At 37.4% G+C, this 25,449-nt stretch overlaps 1 protein-coding gene and 1 long non-coding RNA gene across 14 annotated transcripts in view; one reads left to right on the plus strand and one right to left on the minus strand.

Moving 5' to 3' along the window:
- MCTP1 (multiple C2 and transmembrane domain containing 1) overlaps positions 491–25,449 on the minus strand; it is a 535,249-nt gene continuing 510,290 nt past the window's right edge. For 12 of the 13 annotated variants that reach the window (XM_021084534.1, XM_021084531.1, XM_021084533.1 and 9 more), the window contains 4 exons: positions 21,124–21,233; positions 16,549–16,658; positions 3,970–4,067; positions 491–2,511 (listed from right to left, as the gene is read on the minus strand). In XM_021084534.1, coding sequence (XP_020940193.1) covers positions 2,440–2,511; positions 3,970–4,067; positions 16,549–16,658; positions 21,124–21,233 — 390 coding nt within the window. In that variant the 3' untranslated portion in view covers positions 491–2,439. Of the gene's footprint in view, positions 2,512–3,969; positions 4,068–16,548; positions 16,659–21,123; positions 21,234–25,449 lie in introns of those variants that run through there. The other variant, XM_021084541.1, reaches the window with a different exon arrangement.
- Positions 2,519–5,622, plus strand: LOC110259425. The gene is made up of 3 exons (XR_002341827.1): positions 2,519–2,899; positions 3,179–3,249; positions 4,982–5,622. It is a non-coding gene; the product is annotated as an uncharacterized LOC110259425 (long non-coding RNA).

Consider the following 25,449-nt stretch of genomic DNA (forward strand, 5'->3'; position numbering starts at 1 on the left):
AAAGATACTGAGGAATATATGTAATAGTTCATGTGAGTACTATACTTAGCAGCCCAGATAGGTGTCAGTGACTTTTGATCTTTTAAGATAGCTTAAAGTTTTTAAATGTTTACGAATCTCTCAAAACTAAATCAGGTTAAGCAGCTTTCAAAAGGCATCCTTGTGCTTTCATAAGAGAAAGAAAAAATGGTTAAAAGTTTATTAGTCACAGTCTCTTGTTTTTAGTCTGAATGAAGTAGTTCCTAAAAGAAGATTCCTTTGAATATCACTTTGATGTCTCAAGGTAGTTAGTTCATACGTCTGAGTTTGTCACTGGATACTCATCCTTCCAAAGGTATTGAGTTCTATACAACAGTCAAGTTTTAAGGGAAAGACTTTTTTTTTTCCCCAAACCAAACCTGAGTTTAAGTGAAGTGTCATTTATATGAGACTATGCATACAATCTTCCATCATTTCTCTCAACCACCACCAAAAAAAAAAGTACTGATTATACTTAGAAAAGATGATGCTTTTAATGCAGTGAACAGTCAACATTACCACTGAACTAAACATCTGAAATTTGATAGAATGAAACAAACAGAAATTAGTCATGTGTTAATGCTTACTATCCACTAGGTATATCTGAGGTGTTAGAATATTAGACTTGTAGACAGTTAAGAAGACACTGTCAGCACAAAACATAAATCTCATAAAAGGTATAACCCAAAGTTATTTCAAATTATCTCATTAGTAAACTTTGTGTAGTAACAACAACTTCATGGAATATTAACTCTTAGCAACAATGATGGTATGCAGATGTAAGCATGTCATTATAAACATGATGAGCTAAATAGAGCATACTGAGGTCAAAGCCTTTCTGAAGAAAGGGAATTTAATTGACATTCTTTCAAGCATAGTGTATAAACAGATCAAAATAGTTCTATCATAAGAAATAGTATTTAACAACAAATAGCTTTAAAATAAAAATACTTTAAAAATCAACTTTGATGAGATTAAATTTATTTTTAAAGAATTTTCCTTTAGAGTGAAATACATATTTCTCACTTCTGGCTTTTTTACATTTTTCCAGCACAACCCCTTAACCCTATCCCAGTCTATTAATAAAGTAATGCAAAACATTGTCTGCAGCAATTTCAACCAAGCTTAATGCCTTACTGAGTCAGGGAAGTAAGACATGCTCACCAAATTATTTCTCTCTCTCTCTCTCTAGAGGTATATCTCCCTTGATATACCAGGAAGTAAGGTACAAAAACTACATGAGAGTCTTGGGAATGCAATTTTTAAGTAGAGATTCTATGGTAAGTAGTGAAACATTATTAAAGGCAAACTCCCCTTCCCCATGAGCAGTTTATTTTACAAAATAGGTTTTCATGCATTCATATTTTCAAGGATGATTTTTTCTACAAATGAATGTAGCAAAACACTGGCATATTACTTAGCACACTGCATTCTCCTCTACATCAAAATTCACGCTAATAACAAATCATAATATGCACTAAAGCATTTTAGTATTCTAATGAGAAAGGTACATTTTTTTTCTGTGAGAACACATGAGTATTAAATATTTTTAGATGCACAGAGGCATAATCTGACACCAAAAGCAATGTAGATTTAATCTGCTAGTATTTTTGACAACGGTATAGGGTTGCTAATTGCTAACTCGGTACAAATTAATAGTGGTAGGTATAAAAATTCGTATAGGCAACCATTTATAAACCTGGCAGTATTTTTGTGTAGTCCAGTAGAGATTTTAAGGTTTTAGATGGAATGATAGAAGGTTTGGAAATTGTCTTTGTGGAATTTCAGTGTGTGGAAGATTCTCTTAAGGAGGTGAATATACCTTCACTCATTAGCTTAAAATCAGCCTAGTCATATCTAAATAATGTGCACAGGAATTAATGACAGATCTGAATGAATCTATGTTAAGTTGAAATGCATCTCTGTTCCATTATTCAGGTTCTGAGATCCACCCTCCCTACTGAAATGTATAAAACATACGAAACTGTAATGGATTATTTTTCAGAAAGAAAAGTAGTCACATAAAAAAATTTTAAATCAAATTGACATTTACATTTTATGTAGATTTAATCAGAGCACAGCTGAGCATTTAATCTAAGATTCTAGTTCTTCCATTTGTAATTAGAGAAGTATGTATCTCCCAACTTTACCAATCTTACATTTGTTGTTCCAATGTGTTATATTATTATCCACAGCTAACAAGGCTTTCACATAGCTAGAGCTAAACCTTTATCAAATTGGTTCTGTACAGTGGAAGTAAATTTTCAAAGACATATACCTTTGTACACTATTTACAGATTCTCGCAATCATGATAAAAAGACAAATTTAAAACAAAACAAAACAGAAAGAAAGGAAATGCTGCTGAGGCTGAAGGCTTTTTCTTTTATCTTCCCAAACAGATGCTCAGTGCTGGGAGCTGGCTAGCCAAGATTGTTTTTCTTCCTTTTACATGGGCTATGAGAAGGATCTGGTTTCAGTTCTTGGTATTGCACCTGTTTAAACAGAGTTCAGAGAAAGACTGGTCAGGTGGCCACTTTCTGGCAAAGGAAGGAAAAGCAAAGGCATGAGAGATTTGCTTGGGGGAAAAGAAAGTGCTTGCTCGGGAAGTCGGATGAGATCTGCAGCTGGGATGCAGAAAACAATAGAATGATAGAGCAAGAGTCAAGGGAAATCCTGCCAGAAACTACATGAGAGCGCTGATGTGAACTTTGGTAACAGGCTGAGGTCTTCACATTAAAAGCAGAACCATCTCCATCTAGTTGGAAGGACTGAATGATTATTCTTTGCAATTTATTGTGCGCTTAATACAGGTTTCATCTCCATCCACCTACTCTCACGTCTGATACCAAGTCAAAAACTCTACTGAAACAAAGGAACAAGGTATTGCTGCAACCCCGCTTCAAGAGTTTGATTAAAAAAAAAAAAAAAATTCTCATTTCGCTCTGAAAATATTTAATGATCAATGGCATTAATTAAAGGATTTGAAAGGATTGAGATGTGCCCCAGTCTTCAAAAATCAGTTATTCTTCCCCTCTTCATTGATCCCTAGACATCTTGAAAACTCAATTCATGCAGATTATTCAAAGAAGTGTTTTTCTCTCAAATGTCTGCTGGCACAGTTTGCTTTCATCACCTAACATTCCTAATTCCTCCCTGCAGGTAGTGGTGACTTCCCTTCACAAACTCCAGCTGGGCCTCCATTGGAGGAGGACGGTGCCCCTGACACACCGGTAGGTTCTTTATGCAACCTCCTCTCATTCCCCCATCTTCTCTGTAAGTTCCTCTTGGATAATACCCGAACTGAGCTAAATTCCCAAATGGAAAAATCTGCCACAGCCTTTATTAACTTTACCTGGCTCTTCTAAAGCCTTCAAAATTAAATGAATATAAAACTTAAAACCCAATGCCACACTAGGTTAAAATGACACAGGCATTCCTTAGAGATATGGCAGGTTCATTTCCAGACCACCACAATAAAGCAAATATTGCAATAAAGCAAGTCACATGATTATTTTGGTTTCTCAGTGCATATAAAAGTTCTGTTTATGGTATACTGTATGTAGTCTATTAAGGGTGCAACAGCATTGTGTCTAAAAAAGCAGTAAATACCTTAAAAAGTGCTTTACTGCTAAAAAGTGCTAACAACCTCAGAGCTTCAGCAAGTCTTACTCTTTTTACAACAGTGACATCGAAGCATCAATGATCACAGACCACTATAATAAATATAATAATAATGAAAAAGTTTGAAATGTTTCAAGAATTACCAATCTGTGACACAGAGACACAGAGTGAGTAAATGCTTTTGGAAAAATGGCACCAATATACTTGCTTGATGAAAGATTGCCATGAAACTTCAATTTGTAAAAAAACAAAATTATCTGTGAAGCGCAAAAAAGCAAAGCAAGGTAAAATGAGGTGTGCCTGTAGTGATAATAATGAAACCTACATACCACTTGCACATCTGAAGGGACTCTGGAAAGGAAGTCAAGTAGTTCATTGTTATCAATTGCATATGGACTCCGAAGCTTTTTTGTAAATTTATTGATACCTGAAAGAGTGATAGATGAACATTATTGAAATCGCCAAAATCTGGAATTAGGCAACATTTCTGGCAAAAGCGTTGTAGTGATTTGAAGATCCAGATTAAGGTGCCTTGACTTCAGCTGTGACTGAATGAACAAATAAACCTAGGTTTCTCCCTCTCTCCTTCCCTTCCTCCCTCTTCCCTTCTTTCCCTCCTTCCTTTGTCCTCTTCCTTTCTCCATCCCAATTCAATGGCTGCTCTGTTTTTCTCTTTGTACTTCAGTGGCTTCTTCCCAGCAGGAAAAATTTTCTTTTTGGGAAACAAAAGACACAAGGCAAGAATGAGCAATAACCTGTCTTGCTTTTCCCCTCAGTATTACAATTCTTAGAATCTTTGCTGTTGTGTTCCATCTATGAGCACTGTGTATCTCCCTATATTTTGGATTGGGATTTTTTTTTTTTTTTTTTTTTTTTGTCTTTTTGCTATTTCTTTGGGCCGCTCCTGCGGCATATGGAGGTTCCCAGGCTAGGGGTCGAATTGGAACTGTAGCCTCCGGCCTACACCAGAGCCATAGCAACGCGGGATCCCAGCCGCGTCTGCAACCTACACCACAGCTCACGGCAACGCCAGAGCCTTAACCCACTGAGCAAGGGCAGGGACCAAACCCGCAACCTCATGGTTCCTAGTCGGATTCGTTAACCACTGCGCCACGACGGGAACTCCAGGATTGTTTTTAAGGCAAGAAATATATATGACTTATGGGTTCCCCCTTTTCAAAAGATAAACTTTTTTTTTTTCTTTTTGGTGGTGGTGGGAAAGTGTTGCTATAATGCAAACTAAATATTTTTTATAATTTAATAATTATAATTTATAATTTAAATGTGTAGAAGATACATAACCTGTTGTTTTCTCTTCCAAAATAACCTTCAATTATAAAGGGTTTACCACCACTTAAAAAAAATGTTTTGAGGGTGGCAATGTGTAAGGATCCTAGACCCATCTCTTCCCACCAACACACGGCATCTATAGCTACATATGGAACAAGTACCTCTGAGAAAAACCTTGAAACTGGCTGACTTACGTCTACACTCAGGTGAATGAGAGAAGGCCCACATGGAAGCAGGTAGGAGAAGCAGGGACACAATTTCACCATAAACCCCACCTCCAACCTGGCAACCCACAGTTGGGAGGAGTTTCTCTCTGAGGAGTGAGGATTTGAATCCCACATCAGGCATCCCCCGCTCTTAAGAAGTGCACTTGAGAGATGAGCCCCCAAAACATCAAGCTTTTCTTCTTTTATTTTAGAGATAATTGACATACAAGTTTAAGGTATAGAGCATGATGATTTCATATGCACATATACTGAAATGATTACCACAGCAAGTTTAATTAACATCCATCCTCTCTTAAAGATAAAAGTTTTTTTCTCTCTTTCCTCAGTTTGCTGTTTGGGCTTGGTGGGGGGTATTTTTGGTTTTGGTTTCAATTCTACATGTAAGTAAAATCATCCAGTATTTGTCTTTCTCTGACTTATTTTGCTTAGAATAATGCCTTCAATGTCCATTCATGTTGTCCCAAATGGCAGGATTTCCTTGTTTTTTATGACTGAACAATATTTCTTTGTATACCATTTCTTTACCCATTTATTCATCAATGGACACTTAGATTGTTTCCCATGTCTTGGTTATTACTGTAAAAAATGCTGCTGTGAACACGGCAGTACAGATATCTTTGGAGACTAGTCTTTTTATTTCCCTTGGATATATTCCCCTGAAGTATAATGGCTAGATCATATGGTAGTTTTACATGTATGTAAACAGAAAACAGTATGGAGATGCCTTAAAATGTATATATATGTGTATTCTATAATGGCTGTACCAATTTACATTCCCACCAAAGTGTACAAGGGTTCCTTCCCTTTTCTCTGTATCCATGCCAGCATTTATCTATTGTCTTTTTTTTTTTTAATCTGTTGTCTTTTTGATGATGGCCATTCCAACAGGCACAAGGCACTATTGTGGTTTTAATTTGCATTTTCTCTAGTGACTAGTGGTATTGAACAACTTTTCATGGACCTGTTGACCATTTGTGTATCTTCTTTGGAAAAATATCTGTTCAGGTCCTTTGCCCATTTTTAATATATTGAGTCCTTTAAATATTTTGGTATTAACCCCTTATCAGATACATGATTTGCAAATATTTTTCCAATTCTTTCCCTTTGTTTTCACTTTGTTGATGGTTTCTTTTGTTATGCAGAAGCTTTTTGGTTTGATACAGTCTCACTTGTCTTTTATTTTGTTGGTTGTGCTTTAAGTAAAATTTCCAAAAAATCATTACCAAGACCCATGTTATTTTGTTTTTAATGTTTTCTTCTAGAAGTCTCATGGTTTGGAGTTTTACAATCCACTTGAAGTTAATTTTTGTGATTGTTGTAAGATAGGGATCATTTCATTCTTTTACATGTGAATATGTGGTTTTTCCAGCATAATTTATTGAAAAGACTATCTTTTTTCACTGAGAATTCTTGGCTCCCTTGTCAAATATTAGTTGACCATATATGCTTGGGTTTATTTTTGGGCTCTCAATTCTGTTCTATTGTCCTATTTGTCTCAAAACATCTAGCTTTGAAAACCAACTTGCATGCTCAGACTCACCCTCCCCAGGGCCCCAGGCACAGAAACAGTTGATCCAGGCAGGGGCAATCAGACTTTGTGTGAGAAAGGATCATTTGCTTGTCTGCAAGCACTGTCATGTGGGGAAGGCATCTGATTTGACATATATTCAGGGTTCCACTTGGGTGCTCTTCAGGGACAGAGACTGGACAAAAGTCACCATCTTTTTTTTTTTTTTTTTTTTTTGTCCTGGCAGGCACCATCTCTTCCCAGCTGCCTTGCTCCAACCAGTGGGTACCATCTTCATGCTCTTCCTCTGCTATACTCCAGAGCACACAACTACAAAAGGAGCATTTATACACATATGGTGCCCGGGTTTTAACGTCTATGAGACAGTTCAAGATGGTGACTTAGATCCTGAATTCACTGCTTCCCATGAACAGACTGACTCTACAGCTACATATGGAACAATTTTTGGTAAAAAGACCTGAAAACTAGCTGAAGAACTGCTTCACATGGGGCAAACAAGAAAAAAGCAACATCAAATAAGAAAAAAGCTACATCAAAGTGGAAAGGAGATGTCAAGACACAACCTTGCTATAAACCTCAGGCCCAGCACAGCTACCTACCATCAGGAGGAAACTCACAAACCCAGAGCTTTTTGAGGAGCCAAAATTTTGTATGCCACATAAGGCACCTCAGCTTTAAGACCTGCACCTGAGAGATGAGCCTCCAATACATCTGGCTTTGAAAACCACCTGGTTTGCACGCATGAGACCCCAAGAGCTACAGTGAATAGAAAATGGCTATTAAAGGGCTCTTGAACACTGACTTGCCCCAGGGCCCAGCACAGAAAGCAGCTGTTTGAAAAGTGTCCAGGTTTTACAGGAAGAAAATTTATTTACTAATCTTAAAATGTGAGCTGGAGAGGCAGAGGCCTGTTGGGACTCTCTCCAGGGATGGAAGCTGGTGGGTCCCATTTTTGTGCCCTCCCTCTACTGCACTCCAGAGCACTAGTATCTACTGGAGGGGAGCTTTTACACATGTCTGGTATCCTGCTTTTTGTGGCTGCTACCCAGAGGATAGTCCTTGATTGCTTGGCTTTGGAGGCCAGGGGACTTGTGTTCCTGTGTCCCATGGAGCTGTAACATTTGAAGAGATAGTTCTTGGCAAACTACTGCTCCCAGGGCACTGGACACATCACAGACTAAAACACATCCCTAGTCTTTCCAAGAAAAAGGCCTATTTCCTGGTCTAGAAGTTTTGGTCAGAGGGGCAGGATTCTGGCCTGGCATACTTACAGAAGCCTATGGAAGTATTCTCAGAGAACTGAGGCCACCAGAGGCTGGAGGATGTAATCTTTGCATTCCTCTCTCTCTCTACCTTTCTCCAGATTGCCAGTATCTCCCAGAATGGAGCTTATACCATTGATTCGTGTCCCAATTTTTGCACCTGCTGTTAGAAAACACCTCTACATTGCCTAGTTCATGTGGCCAGAGGGGCTTAGGTTTTCAAGTCCTATAGAACTGTAACCAATGGAGAAGGAGTTCTTAAACAGCTACCACCTTTGGGGCACAACAAGAAGTAACAGACTAAGGATCTTAGTCTCTCTGTGAAATAGGCTGATAAGCTTATCATGCCTGCAGCCTGAGGGACAGGCTTCTAATCAAACACACATCTAAGGGCTGACTGTAAACCTTTCCAGACACCTCAGAGGGGAGGTGTTACACATGAATAGTGCCTCATGGTTTGATGCTTCCCAAAACTGGGAATCCCTCGTCTTCCTGACTCTGGAGGCCAGGGTAGCTGGTGTTCCTGGGACCCATAGGGCTGTAACAATCAAGAGACAGTTCTTGGCAGGCTCAGGAAACATAGGCCAGGGGATGCTATTTTTGCTCTCTCCCTCTGCCTCACCACAGCTCATCAGCATCTCAGAAAGGAGCTTACACACTCATCCAAAGCTCTGATTTTTGTGACTGTCACCAAGGGGTGCCTCTAGATAACCTGTTTCTGGTTACCAGCTGGATTTACACTTGCAGTCCCACAGGACTATATATATATTCACATATTTTAAAAGCTGATATCTAAGGGGCTGACTTTCAATTAGACTGAATCTAGGTGCTTACTGAGATACTCTTGTTTGGGACACTGACAGGTCTTGGCACACCTTCAACTACTGAGAGCTATTCAAAATGAAATAGGTTGCATGGACAACCACAAAAGTGTGAGAGACAACTAAGAGCTAGGGCAAGGTTGAATGATGAGATTCCTCTGCTACTCAAGACAACTGCTTTAAGACTGGGAGAGGTGGCTGTTTTCCTCTAATGCATAGAAACCAAAAGAGATTCAAGCAAAATGAGGAAAATTTTCCAAATGAAAGAATAAGATAAACCTCAGGGGGGAAAAAAAACTTAATGAGACAGAAATGTTATTTACCTGATAAGGAGTTCAAGGTCAGGGTCATTGATGTGCTTACCAAACTCAGGAGAATATGGATGAACATGGTGAGAACTCCAACAAAGAGAACATGTAAGAAAGTGCTAAATGGTAAACAAAGAGCTGAAGAGTAAAATGATGGAACTGAAAAATACAGTAGAGGGATTTAAGAGCAGGCTAGATGAAGAAGAAGAAAGGATTGGTGAACTCAAAGACCAGGCAGTGAAAATCAGAACAGCAAAAAAGAAAAAAAGAATGAAAAGGAAGATGGCTTAAGGGACTCAGTGAGACAACATCAAGCATATTAACATTTGCATCATAGGGAGTCCCAGGAGGAGACGAAAGAGAGAAAAAAGCAGAAAATGTACTTGAAGAAATAATGGCTGGAGTTCCCACTGTAGCACAATGGGATCAATGGCATCTTGGGAACTCTGGGCCACAGGTCCAATCCCTGGCCTAGCACAGTGTGTTAAGGATCCAGCATTGCTGCAGCTGCAGCTTAGGTCACAACTATGGCTTGGATGTGATCCCTAGCATTAGAGCTCCATAGGCTGCAGGGCAGCCAAAAAAGAAAGACAAAAAGAAAGAATGGCTGAAAACTTCGCTAGTCTGAGGAAAGGAACAGACCTCCAGATCCAGGAACTTACATGGAGTTCCCAGTAAGAGAGACCCAGAGAGACCCCACAATAAGACATATAATTAAAATGTGAAACATTAAGGACAAGGAGAGAATCTTTTTTTGGGTCACACCCACGGCATTTGGAAGTTCCCAGGCTAGGGGTTGAATCAAGAGCTGCAGCTGCCAGCCTATGCCACAACCACAACAACGTGGGAATAAGGCCATGCCTGCAACCTACACCATCTCTCACAGCAATGCCAGATTCTTAACCCACTGAGCTAGGCCAGGGATCAAATCTGTGTCCTCATGGGTACTAGTCAGATTTGTTTCCACTGCACCACAATGGGAACTCCCAAGGAGAGAATCTTAAAAGCATCAAATGATTAAGTATTTGTTTTGTACAAGAAACCCCCCCCCCAAAAAAAAACCCCAAAACTATGAGCACAGATTTTTTGGGAGAAACTGCAGACTAGAAAGGAGTGGCATAATATATTCAAAGTGCTGAACAAAAAAACTTGCGAACAAGAATACTCTACCCAGCTAAGTAATTCTTCAGAACTAAAAAAGAGAGAAGGAGCTTTCCAAACAAGCAAAAGCTAAAAGAGTTAATCATCACTGAACTGGCTTTATGATAGATATTAAAGGGACTTCTTTAAACCAAAAAGAAAGGGTGATATGAACAGTAAGAAAACACATTAATGTCACTAGTAAAGTTAACTAGATAGTAAATGTAGTGTATTAATTACTTATAAATCTAGTATGAAGTTTAAACAATAGTTATAGTAAACTATAACCAAAATAATGATTTAAGTGATACACAATATAAAAAGATGTAAAATATGACATCAAAAACATGAAGCAGATGGAATAGAGTAAAAACCTGGAGCTTTCAAATGCAAACTTATGTTATTATACGTAAGTCTCATGGTAACCACAAGCAAAAACCTATAATAGATAGACACCAGATAATGAAATCTAAGTATATGACTAATGAAAGTCATCAAACTACAAATGAAAGTCTTCAAAAGCAAAAGAAGAACAGAGAGGAAATACAAAACAGCCAGAAAATAATTAATGAAATAATTACTTTGTATTTAAATGAACTAAATTCTCCAATCAAATACATAGAGTGGCTGAATGGATTTAAAAAAAAAAAAAAACCTTCTATAATGCTGCCTGTGAAAGATTCAAGTCAGATGTAAGGACATAGATTAAAAATGAATGGATAGAAAAAGATATTCCATGAAAACAGACACCAGAAGAAAGCTGGGAAAGCTACATTCATATCAGACAAATAGACTTTAAAACAATTAAAATTGGAAAGGAAGAAGTAAAACTGTCATTGTTCACAAATAACAAGGTACTATGCATAAAAAATCCTAAAGATGCTACCAGAAAACCACTAGAGCTTATCAACAGATTTGGTAAAGCTGCAGGATACAAAATTAATACACAGAAATCTCTTGCATTCCTGTATACCGGCAGTGAATGATCAGAAGGAAAAATTAAGGAAAAATCCTATTTACCATTGCATCAAAAAGTAAAATACCTAGGAATAAATCTTCCTAAGGAGGCAAAAGACCTGTACTCTGAAAAGTATAAGATGCTGATGAAAGAAATTGAAGATGACACAAACAGATGGAAAGATAAACCATGTTCTTGGATTGGAAGAAACAATACTGTCAAAATGACTATACTACCCAAGGCAATCTACAGACTCAGTGTAATCCCTATCAAATTACCAATGGCATTTTTCACAGAACAAGAACAGAAAAATTAAATTTTAAATTTCTGTGGAAACACAAAGACCCCAAATAAGCAATCCTAAGAGAGAAAAACAGAGACAGAGGAATCACACTCTCTGACTTCAGACTATGCTACAAACCTACAGGCATCAAAACAGTATGGTGCTGGCATAAAAACAGAAATATAGATCAATGGAACGGGATAGAAAGCCCAGAAGTAAACCCACACATCTATGGTCAACTAATCTATGGCAAAGTAGGCAAGAATGTACAATGAAGAAAAGACAGTCTCTTCAATAAATGGTGCTGGGAAAACTAGACAGCTACATGTAAAAGAATGAAATTAGAACATTCTTTTACACCATACACAAAAACAAACTCAAAATAGATTAAAAACTTAAATGTTAAATACTATAAAACTCCTAGAGGAAAACATAGGCACAACATTCTTTGACATAAACTACAGCAATAACTTTTTTGATCCACCTCCTAGAGTAATAAAATAATAAAACAAAATAATAAAAATAAAAACATACAAATGGGCCTAATGTAAAAGCTTTTGCATAGCAAAAGAAACCATAAACAAAATGAAAAGACAGCCCACAGAAAGGGAGAAAATATTTACAAATGAAACAACTGACAAGGGATTAATCTTTAAAATATACAAACAACTCATGCAGCTTTATACCAAAAAATCAGCCCAATTAAAAAAAATCAGAAGATATAAACAGACATTTCTGCATAGAAGACAGAGAGATGGCCCAAAAATATATGCAAAAAAGATGCTCAACATCACTAATTATTAGAGAAATGCAAATCAAAACTACAATAAGGTATCACCTCACACTGGTCAGAATGGCCATCACCCAACTCTACAAACAATATATGCTGGAGAGGGAGTGGAGAAAAGGGAACCCTCTTACACTGTTGGTGGGAATGTAAATTAGTACAACCACTATGGGGAACAGTATGGAGGTTCCTTGAAAAACTAAAAATAGAACTACCATATCATCCAGCAACCCCACTCCTGGGTATATATCTGGAGGAAATCTTAACAAGAAAAGATACCGGCACCCCAATGTTCACTGCATCACTATTTACAGTATCTAAGATATGGATGCAACCTAGATGTCCATCAGCAGAGGACTGGATAAGGAAGATGCGGTATATATCTTCTTTGTGTGTTTGTGTGTATGTGTGTATTAGCCATAAAAATGAAAATAATGATATTTGCAGCAACATGGATGGACCTAGAGATTATCGTACTGAGTGAAGTCAAGTCAACAGAGAAAGACAAATATATGTTATCATTTATATGTGGACTCTAATAAAAAGTGATACAAAAGAACATTTATAAAAAAGAAACAAACTCACAGATTTCAAAACCAATCTTATGGTTACCACAGGTGAAACTGTTGGGGGGAGGGAAGAATTGGGAGGATGAGAATAACATATATACACACTACTGTATAAAATAAATGATTAATGAGAACCTACTGTATAGCATGGGAAAATCTACTCAATAGTGTATAATAACCTATATGGGACAATGACTAGGTATATTTGTATGTATGACTGATTCACTTTGCTATATACCTGAAATGAATACAACATTGTAAGTCAACTATACCCCAATAAAATTAAATTAAAAAAAAGATGTGGTACATACATTCAATGGAATATTACTCAGCCATAAAAAAGAATAAAATAATGCCATTTGTAGCAACATGAATAGACCTAGAGATTATCAACTGAGTGAAGTAAGACTGAGAAAGACAAATATATATCACTTACATGTGGAATCTAGTAAAAAATGATACAAAATAACTTATGTATAAAACAGAAAAAAACAGATTTCAAAAACAAACTTATTAAAAGGGAAACATGGAGAGGGTAGGGATAAACTGAGAGTTTGGGGTTAATATATACACACTACTATATATAAAATAGATAATCAACAAGGACCTACTTAGAGTACAGGGAACTCTACTCAATATTCTATAATAACCTGTATTGGAAAATAATGTGAAAAAGAATGGATATATGTATAACTGAATCACTTTGCTATACACCTGAAATACACTGTAAATAAACTATACTCCAGAATAAAAAATTAATAAAAAACCCAACAATGAGATACCACCTCACACCTATCAGATTGGGTATATTACCAAAAAGTCTACCAGTGACAAATGTTGGGAAGGATGTGGAGAAAGGGAACCCTTGTGCACTGTGGGGAGAAATGTAAATCAGTGCAACCACTCTGGAAAAAAATATGGAGGTTCTTCAAAAAATTAAAAATAGAACTACCGCTATGATTCTTTAACTTTGGGGTATTTATCCAAAGGGAAAAAACATGAATTCAAAAAGATATGTGCACCCCCATGTTTATTCAGCATTATTAATAATAGCCAAGACGTGGTAACAACCTAAGTTTCCATTGATAGACGAATGGATAAAGATGTTATGATACACCTAAGTGCAATGGAATATTATTCAACCATAAAAAACCTGAAATCTTGCCATTTGTGATAACATGGGTTGACCCTGATGCATTGATTATGCTAAGTGAATTAAATCAGACAGAGAATGGTAAATATTGTACAACTTCACTTACTTGTGGAATCTAAAAAAAAACAAAACAAGCTCAGAGATAAAGAGAACAGATTGATGGTTATCAGAGGCAGGGGAATGGGAGGTAGGTGAGGGAGTCAAAAGGTATAAATTTCCAGGTATAAGTCAAGAGGTTGTAATATACAGCATGATGACTATAGCTAATAATACTGTATCGCAAATTTGAAAGTTCTAAGAGAGCAGATCTTAAACGTTCTCATCACAAGAAATGTTTCCATTTCTACATCTCTGGCAATGAGATTTTTAGAAGCCAATTTTCCTTTTAAATTACAAGAAATTTAAATTTAATGCTTGCAAAAGATGCTGCCTTGATTGACTTACTTGGATCACTTCTTGGATTACAGCGGCCAAGAACCATTAAAGATGAGCCATATCTACCCTAACTAAATTATTCAACAGTGACTCCTCTACTTTACCTGAAGAGCAGATATGGATGAGGGACAAATACAGGTGAATTTGTAGGTATTGTACAAAAACAAAAACAAACCTACAAAATTTAATGAGGGAGAAATGTCAATATATATATAAAACTAAAAGTATCTGTTCTACATATTCTATGGTGTATATATAATGTAGAATTTCAATTGGAAAAGTCTACTGTTCCAAATTTATATTGCAGTTAATAAATTACCAAGCATATTCACATAAAAGTACATAAATAAACAGGTTTTAATGATATCAACAGACGGGTAAAAACTGGGTCACAAACTAGAGCATCTTGGCTCTTCTTCAGGGAGTGCAGCAGAATAAACTAATGCAATTACAATTTTGGTCCCTGTCTCCCCACGTGAGACCCATGTCTTAAGTTTCTGTTTAATATTTCAGCAATCACCTGCCACTAAAGGAATACTGTTCTTTGTTTTATTTTATTTGATGAAACAAGAGACCCAAACACATTCTCTGAAAATTACATTTAAGACAGCTTGCCAGTGAGGCCACCCCAGGTTATATAACCAGATGTCTGCCCTGGGCTCTGGTTTCTGAAAACCTGGAGAAACGAAACCAGAATTTCCCCACCTATCCCAACTGAGATGGCAAGTCTGACCCTGAGCAGGTTAGAGGTAATAAACTACCACACCTAACGCCCTACCCTAATTTCTTCAATAAAACAGCATCTGTTTTAAATATCAGAGGAAGGAATGAAAGATGATGGCTTGAACACACAATAAGAACACAAGAACATGATGGAAATGCCTTGTCCTTCATATAATAAAAACAGTCTTACTTGAAACTGTTTCTTTAAATTTAGAAATTAAGACGGGAAAACATAATCACCCTTCCCTTTATCCTCTACTCCCTACCCAAGATGTAAAGGTGATGACAGTGATGATAAGGGGCAAAGGGCTTGCTCAAAGTATGACAGGAGAAGCTAAAAAGAACAGAGAGACAGAGATTTTCAAACTGGAGGGCTTGGAGACATCAGACCCCTTTTCATTTTGTTCCAGCATATTTCTTTAAAAGCCTTAAAAAGAAAAGAACAAGACATTCCTTTTCATCTTTTTGCCTCCAATATAAGCACTTCTAAAGTGAAGACCCATTTCGGCTTTTTGCGTTTTTCTCAAAGTTTAGCAACCTTAGGTGTATGCTGGCCAAGGGCAAGTAGAGAATTTTTCTACCCAGTCTTGTTGATACATGTCATTAATGTAGTCATATATGTTAGATGATCTTGGAGAGTGAAAATTGAGTTTTCCAAACAAAGAATTTTATCAGATAAGGGACAAAAACAAAAAAACAAAAAAAAAACACTCAACTCCAAATTATAAAGAATGCTGACAGGACCATCTAAATAGAATCCAGGTACACAAGAATGGTTAACATGCAGCATAACTGCATTAAAAATTAGGATCCCAAAATATCACCTTTAAAGTGTGTTTTTTGCAAAAGCATCTTGTTCAGTACACATAAAAGTAGGGGTGTTTTTTGTTTTGTTTTGTTTTTTGCTCCCAGGCAGCCTGCCAAGGCCAAGGACCCTTTTTCCTGCTTCCTAAAGGTGACCTCTTAAACAAGGAGCCATATGTAGTCCTATGTTTACAGACACTTCCACAAGATAAAGTACCACAGCACAAAAGCATATTGTCCTAAATGTACCATATGGATCGAAATGCCTCTGTTTACGTATAAGTGGTGAAAATAAATCAGAGTGATATCTAGACAAAGCTACACTTTGATATATGAAGAATCTGCACAACTACATGTTTATAGTATGATGGAGCCTATGGTGCCAGATAAGAAAAATGCATTTTGCAGGTAGACCTAAATCTTTATACTCTTGTGATTTGTAACTGACCTGTCTCTTTTCATCATGGAATAGCTTCATGACCATAAATACGGAGAACTACTGACAGTATAACTCTTCCGTTAAAAATAGTTTGTTCTTAGCAGCTATGATGGTTTAAAAAAGAAAGAAAGAAAGAAAGAAAGAAAGAAAGAAAGAAAGAACAAAAAACAGCTTTACTTACCCCAGACAAGGACAATGTATCTCAGTGGAATGAAGTACAGGATGACTGTGAATGCACAGAGGGCTACAATGGCCAGCCAGCTTAAGAATGGGACAGTCCAGTTGAAAGTACTGCAAGAGAAATTAACACATCAGCAATCTAAGCACTTTATGCTTTTTCCAAACAAAGATTAAAATAAGTGTGATTCTAGGTCAAAATCTGGACTAAGGATCTAGTAAAGACTCTCTCTGAAAGAGATGCCATTGCAATAGGCCATCAGAGGACACAGGTTAGTCATCATTTGCTCAGCTCCATAACACAGGGCCCAGATGAAGGGTGTTGCTACCACCCCTCCAGATTGTCCCAGGTGATCTGGATCTAAATTCCTTGCACTAGCAGGGTGACTCCCTGCAGTTTAAAAATGATTTCCTACTCTAAAACTAGTAGTCAATCTTGTTTTCTCCAAATTTTCATAGAGGAGAATGCCCCTGGGCTTACCATTCTTTCTTCTATGAACAAGACTCCCCACACAGGAAATAAAATGTTGCCAGCAATTAACCATAGACCTAAATCTCGCACTGTTGTGCCAATCCTCCAAATTTTAGAAATCCATAGAGGAATACTCCCTTCTCACTTTAGCTATGTTTGAAATGGAACTAGAAGTCAAGAGGGAACTTGGTAAAAATTCACCTACCATCGTTGCCCTTCTCCCCAGAAACACACAGAAAATTAAGAAATGAATTCATCGCTGCCTACTCTTCTCCCTATCTTGTTTCTAGCAAAGGAGCACATGGCATATAGTGGGTTTGTTGGAAAGACTGAAAGAGGAGTGTAAGCTTGAAAAAGTGAGTTATAGCAGAGTCTGGCTGATGCATCTACATGGTAGCCACACTGCTGGCGAAAGATAAGGCAGAGGGTTGGAGAAAGCAGCAAGACAAGTTTTGACAGTGAGATAACATCAGAATAAATAATAAAATCGGGATCAATGAACAGAAGGAGAGGAAGTTACAAAAAAGGTAGTATTAAGGATTTGGGAAGGAATTTAATGGGACAAAAAGAAAGAAAGGAAACATCAAAACAGAAGAGTTGATGTAGAAAATCAGGAAAAAGGAACATGGAAATACTGGGATAGTTTTAGGCTGTAATGTAGAAAATCTTGTAGTTTTGAAAAGAGAGTGACATGATAAATGATGATAAATGATAAAGTAAGCAGAACCACTGCATGGAGACTTCGAGGTTGGGTATATAACCATATCTCCATTTATAGGCAAACCATTGCCTCAATGTTTTAACACCTAAAAGGAACTAGCACATCTTGTTGGGTGACTCCTTAGCATAATTTAATGCAAAAACTAAAGAAGTTAGCAAAATTGTGTTCAAAGCCTAGATTCTGCTATGTGACTTTAGATGGTTGGCCTCTCTAAGCATCGACTCTCCTCTATAAAAGGTGGACAGCTTTTATTATTTCAAGGAAGGCTGGTAGTGATGGCAACATGTTTATGTGAATCAAAGTGATGTTATTAGAACTATTACACTCTAGGAGTCTAAAGTATGGCAGTTCTTCCTCCTCTTCTTTTTTTTTTGGCTGCACCCAGAGCATGCAGATATTCCTCGACCAGGGACTGAACCTGCAACCCAGGAACGACCCGAGCCACAGCAGTGACAATGCTGGATCCTTAATCCAGTGAGCCAGCAGGGAACTCCTTAGCATTTCTTCTTATAAAGCTGTGAGAAAGGCTTCAAACACACTTCAAGAAATTATGAAATTGTATGTGATATGGATAAATGTTAGCATTTTTTATTTCTTCTGATTTCCTGGTAATGGGTGCTATATTCACTTGCAGTAGGGTTTTCCTGGCAAGTTTATGATCCAATAAAGGATGTCTGTCAAGAGATTTTCTCACGCATGGCCCTTCATAATAACACTTAAAAATTATTCCTTAGCTATGTAGGATACGGTTTGCTTTTTGTCTCTTATCAGGTCAAATGTTTCCTTAAAATTCCTTTTTTTTTTTTTTTCTAGTAAAAGAGGTCAAAGTTGGATCAATCTGGTCATCTCGTTTTTTAGTAACTCTTGGGGGTCTGGCTTTTCATGTTTTTTTTCCTGCTATGGCCAGAGTAAGTGTCCCAAAATTGTCACCAGGTGAAGTATCACGCCAACCCTCCTTCACTGACACCTGTCCTTCCCTGGCTTTTGCCTGCTTGCGGGGAGAGCAGAAGGCTAAGGGTCTGCTTGCTTTCCTAGGGCTCAGCTCCCAGCCACCATGTGCAAGAGCACTGGCTCTTCACTCAGAAAACCCTCTTTGTAGGCAGCCTCACTCAAGCACTCTGTGAGCCCCTCACTTTTCTTGGAAGGATAAAAGGCAAAGAATAACAGTGTAGCTAACGTCAGGGAAGAAAAAGGCCGCCCTTTACTATTTCCACAGTGCATTATGAAATCTAAATCTAAAATCTGATCTCACCCCCCGAAAAGAGATGCAATCCAAGAAAGTTCTGGAATGATTATTTAGAAACAAGATGTAATTATGGAGGTTTACATTTTGAACTTAAAGATTGCTTCTGAATCTGCTCTCTGGATAGATGCATTTTACCCCATGTGACCCCTGGGGAGTTTCCCGTCTTTAGTATTCAAAAGATTACTGTGCAGAAAAAGATAATTCTTATAAGACTCATTGGATCCTATGCTATAGTCAGTCCTCTATGGCAGCCTATGCCTGCACCTCTGTCAATACCTTAGAAAGTTCTACAAAACTCAGTTTTCCCTAAGTCTGGTCCACAGCTAGGATCTGGTCATGTTCTTCAACTGACCATGTTTTCCAGCCAAGCACCTGTTCTGAGGTCTACCACCCAAAGTTAAGAGGAAGCCTCTCCCCTTCAGGCATTCATGAACCTGACCTCAGAGCTGACCCAGAGTCTTCTGGTATCAACAAGATGTTTCCATTATGTATCAACACACAATGTACCTCAGAGAAAGGACAACATTTAATAGGGAAATGACCCATTTAGGACTTCACACTGTGCCTCCGTTGGATAATTTGAAGAGAACAAGAGAACATTCTTAAAGACAGAAATAACATGGAGAAGAAGAAAAGATGTAGAAATCAGTCTTTAAAAGTCTGAGACTGAATGTTGCTTCAAGGCACATTTGGGAGTGAGAGGGAGGCTGTTCTATAATATAAGAAAGTGGAAACTCAGCACCTATGCATATGTGGAAATGTATTAAACAAAAAATTATACAAAATAAAATGCATTATCCCTTGAAACATGAAAGGCACCAGATGAATGACTCGCACCTTTAGTTTAAATAATTTACTCTTTCAATTTCTGTGTATGCCCAAGGACCCAAATCTGCAGAACACTTTGGGTTATAAATAATAAACAATGAATAGATAGATCAAACTAGCAAAATGTAGGCTTATCCAGATATAAATGGTCTTGAACAGGCCATTTAGAAATCATTATGCAGGCCAATTTTCACATACTGTAATAGTATGGGAACATAGTATATTTTTGACTGATAATTAATTATAAATCCACCTTACTGTTTTTATAATTAAACAGTTGTTTTAAAAAATATATTAGTAAATAAAACAATGTGAGGTAAAACTCATTTAATATTAGTTTCCTAATTTTACATTAGCTCCCAATGAAGCTGTATTTCCTTGTTTAAAAATGTGAAGTATTCCAGCACCTATACCTCCGATTTGACCCCTAGCCTGGTAACTTCCGTATGCCATGGGTGCAGCCCTAAAAAAAGCAAAATAAATAAATAAATAAAATTAAGTTCTTGAAAAAAAATGTTAACAGTTCTTTTTTTTTTTTTCTTTTCTTTTTACAGCCACACCCACAGCATATGGAAGTTCCTCAGCTAGGGGTCAAATCTGAGCTGCAGCTGCCGCCTATGCCACAGCCACAGCAACGCTGGAGCCCTTACCCACCGAGCCAGGCCGGGGATTGAACCTGCATACTCAAAGACACTGTGTTGGGTTCTTAATCAGCTGAGCCACAACAGAAACTCCCAGAGGTTCTTTTTAATTTTAAAAATTATGTTTACTTTCTAAATGAAAAACCATTAGTTTATTTCATCTATAATTCTAAGCTCACATACTTAAATACACAAAATTGAAAGAATATTTTTGCAGGGTGCTCTATATGATTTTTTAAAAAAATTTAGAGTAACTTGAGGAAAATAGAACTCCTAGAACTCGGCCAATAATAAAATGCAGGTATGTCTTGATTACCTGAAATCCTCATTTAGCCTTGTTTTTTTTTTTTTTTTTTCTATCACAATTTTATATTCTGTGTAAGAACAAAATCTCACTGTGAAAATGTGCTAAAATTTAGGACGGTGTTATTTCTTCAAAGCTACAAGTATGACTTCTTTCCAACCAATATGTTCTCAATTTCAAGAAGGAAATTGACAGAACTTTCATAAAACCAAAGACTGGCAGAAACAAAGTAAATAATGATGAAACCGAGCGATAGATCACCCAGAAGGAGTGTCCCCTGCCAGAAAGAATGTGGCATTTCACCCTCTGAGAAACAAATGGACACTGTCCTAAAAAAGGCCAGCGCTCACATGTCAGCATCACTCACTTCTTTATCCTTTCGCCAAAGGAAGCCACTTCATCTAGGATGTTCTGGACACTGATACATACCTCCTGGATGGCATAGATTTTATTTATAAATCCCTTTTTTTCACTGTCCTAAAATACAATAAAAAAGAGAGAGAGTTTCTATGTGAGTAAAAGTTTTCTTCAGTGCTTGAATTCTTTCAATTGTCCCACTCTTACATCTTTCAACTTAAATAAACTTCATTTTGCATATATATATATATATATATATATATGCACTTTGCACTGTGAACACTTGGCTGGGGCTGGCAACCTGCCACCTTAGAAACCGAGGGCAAGTGAATGACAGGTGGTGTGCAGCCTCCAAGGACAATATACATATATGTATAAATAGATACATGGAGCCCATGAAAATTTCAGGATATGAAGGGAGGTGGAGGAGGAAGAGTCCCCAGCATGACAGCCCTGTGCTAGTATATAAAGGTGGCTGCAAAGCATAAGACTTGGATTCTGTTGCTCTTGCCCTGATGACCAGAAACTTTTCAGCTGGAGGGAGGGGAGTGTAAAGGTATGAGAAAGAGGTCAGGTCTCAGAATGACCAAATCTGAAATCTGTGCTGACCCCGGACCCACCATGACTTGATATTTAGCAGACCCAGTTTCTTGGCCCCAGCACCCATAGACCTAGGTTTGGTCTTGGCTCCAGATATTTTAACAACAGGGAATTCTGGGTGCAAATGAGAAGACGTGGGAGCAATGAAAACTGCAGAAAAAATAAATAACAGGATCAACTGAAATCCGGAAAGTGAACACTCCCTTAGGTAGATCAGATACATAATAAGCCTGGCCCCCCTCTTAAGAACAACAGTCATGTTTTTCATGATATAAGAGTCAGGGTTCTAACTAAACATTTCCCCCTGTCTCTGTACTTAATTCGTCGTTTTAAGACATGTGATGGATTTAAGCAAAGCTGGTGTGCTCCAGGAAATGGGTGAGTGAGGATTGAGCATAAAGCACCCACAGATTGGTGGGAGCCTAGGGGAAATATGCACATTTTGTAATTTTAGACCCGGGGGAAGAAATAGTGGTGGCCTTTCACGATTGAAAATTCTGCTTAGTAGCCTGGCATCACAGGCACTTGCCTAGGCTGTTTGGTGGAGACCATCCAACCCATGACTCCAATCCTCCATGCCAGCTTGAATCTCTATGGAAATGTAGATCCAATTTCATTACTTTAACTTCTTTTGAACACTTGCACACTGTGCCAGAACACTTGAGACCTCATGTGGCAGTCAGAGCTTGCTGAAAGCAGCCAGGAAGCTAGAATAATAATGTCGTCATGTTGCACATTTACATACTGACTTTCATTTTAGAAGAGTCTAAAGCACTTTGCACTGTGAACACTTGGCTGGGGCTGGCATCCTGCCACCTTAGAAACCGAGGGCAAATGAATGACAGGTGTATGTGCAGCCTCCAAGGACAACAGGGTACCATGGGACAGAGGATATGGATGCCAGCTTTATAACATGATCTTTAGATACCAGTTACTTAGAGCTTTCATTTTAAATTTAATTCCCATAGGAGAGATTGTCTACATTATTCATCTTGCTTATGCCAAAACGGACTGTCAGGCAATGAGGTAGATGAGATGCATGAGGCTCCAAGTATAGGGAACAATTACACACTCTCAGAGTCCCCACTATCTTCAAAAGTCACCCTTCACTTGTCATTACAGACATGGGTGCATCAATTGCTGGTCTGTTTTCCTACCCCAGTAATGAAACAAAATGCATTAATTTCACCTATGCAATTGTACATTGTAGAATAAAATGGATAACCAGTGGCTCCTTCTAGTTCCTTTCATAATTACAAAACTGGTCTGCTCGAATGCTCTCCATGGCCTTCAGTGTTCTCAAGCACCAGCTAAGTTCATTTATGTCTATGAAGTAAAGTGCTCTTATCAATACTTTTTCTACATGCAGAATAAATCAAGTTGGAGTCGAAAGCATGCTAGTCATACAATGAAACTTCACTGAGAATAATGTCTTGCCAGTTTGAAATTATGATGTGAAAAATATTTTTTTTCACAACTGCTATAAAATATATAAAATACTCTGCTATACCAATAAGAAATGCACTGAACCTATATTAAAAAATTAGAGATACTGCCTTTTTGCATTGGAATACTTAATATTAATAGAATGTATTCCTTTTTTATTTCAGTTGAACATGAAGGTTTAATGCAATTTTAAGCAAATCCTAATGTGTCTGGAGTGAAGTGAAATGAGGAGAATTTGATAAAGTGTTTTTAAAATTTGTTTGGAAGAATAAATCAGTACCTATAGCCAAGAAATGTCTGCAAAAGAGAAATAATGAGAAAGCATTTATTGCAGCAGATATTTAAGTAATTAAAATAAGAAAGATGAACTCTGAAAGAGAGATTGTTGTATGATAAAGCACCGCCATAAATCTGTCATAAAGAAGGAAGTATTATGTAACTGGATGATTGTTTTAACTTCTTGGGCAAAATTACGTTAAATCCTACCTTAATAGATTCTCAAACCTATTTGAGACAGCTCAAATCTATCCCAGTATCTACCTCAAATTGAGATGCCCCAAATAAACTCTAGATTAATTTAAAAACAAAAAGTTAAACATGAATTATAAAAACAGCATATAAGTTATTTACTGACCTTGGAATAGGAAAGAACTTTCTAAACATACAAGCAGTAAAAAAATCACAGAGGAAAATAATTGATAGCAAAAGTTACATAAAATTCAAAACATTATGTCAAAAGTCTATAACTTTAAAAGGCTAAGTTGGAAAAAATGCAACAAATATAACAAAAAAGGGATGGGATTTCCAATAGAGTCAATAAACATCTGAAACAATCTTCCTTTCAGTTTTGTTTATAGTAACAAAGAGAAAAATCACTAGCATGTTGTGTAGAATTAATTATGTTATATATGAATGATAGACTTTAGAAAATCATAAAATATGGCTTAAAGACAGTGAAAATGCTTATGATCCAACAGAAATTGAAAAGAATGGGGAATAAATATGATATGGAATATAATCTTAACTTTTTTAAAATGGGTAGGTTGGAAAAAAGATGAAAGGGATGTGTCGAAATATTAAAGGTAATGAATATTTACCTTCCCCATACTTTCCTGTAATATTCAAATCCTTTGCAATTAATATATTTTAATTTATAATCAGAGTAATTCCCTCATTTTCTCCAATATTATTATTATTAAAATAACATACATAGAAGACATAAATTCACTGGTACTCAGTAGGCAGGATTTTACCAGGTTTACCTATTTTTTCTTAATGCATTTTTTGTATTCTAAATTATTTTTAGAAAGAAGTAACATGTGGAGTTCCCGTCGTGGCGCAGTGGTTAACGAATCCGACTAGGAACCATGAGGTTGCGGGTTCGATCCCTGCCCTTGCTCAGTGGGTTAACGATCCGGCGTTGCCGTGAGCTGTGGTGTAGGTTGCAGATGTGGCTCGGATCCCGCGTTGCTGTGGCTCTGGCATAGGCCGGTGGCTGCAGCTCCGATTCGACCCCTAGCCTGGGAACCTCCATATGCCGCGGGAGCGGCCCAAGAAATAGCAACAAAGACAAAAAAAAAAAAAAAAAAAAAAAGTAACATGTAAACAGACATTCACTAATCACCATCAAGTACTTTCACATAGTTCATTCAATCTTCATAATCACCCTACAACGTAGATTTTTTTTTTTCCATTTTACAGAAGAGAAAACTGAGCTCACAGAAAAGTGGCAGAGCTTGGATTAGGGCTCTGACCGGCCAACTCCAGAGTGTTCTCTGCACAATATACTGTGGGACCTTCCCATTCTACCCAGGAAGCATCCCGTTCCTACCCAGAATCCCTGTGACATCAACAAGAAGAAAAGACTTGCAAACATGTAGGAACTTATTATTGTAAACACCATGAGCAGCAAGAAAATGAAATCCAGAAACTTGATTCAAGGTGGGAAGGGGAAGATGTGTTAGAAACCATCAGATATAATGTTAAAATGATGCAGTATGCAAATATTAAACATGGGATCTTTGTTAGTAAAATGTGCCATTTCAAGCATCTACAAAGGCTATTTTTAGTAGATACCTTTTTTTTTTTTTTTTTTTAAATGGCCACATATGCAGCATATGGAAGTTCCTGGGCCAGGGATTGAATCCAAGCTGCAGCTACGAACTATGTCACTACAGCAATGCTGAAACTTTTAACACACTGCCCTATCCAAGGACTGAACCTACCCCTCCATAGGGTCCTGAGCTGCTAGAGTTGGATTTTTAATCTACTGTGCCACAGCGGGAAATAT

The sequence above is a fragment of the Sus scrofa genome, chromosome 2 (assembly GCF_000003025.6).
Source record: "Sus scrofa isolate TJ Tabasco breed Duroc chromosome 2, Sscrofa11.1, whole genome shotgun sequence".
Lineage (NCBI taxonomy): Eukaryota > Metazoa > Chordata > Mammalia > Artiodactyla > Suidae > Sus > Sus scrofa.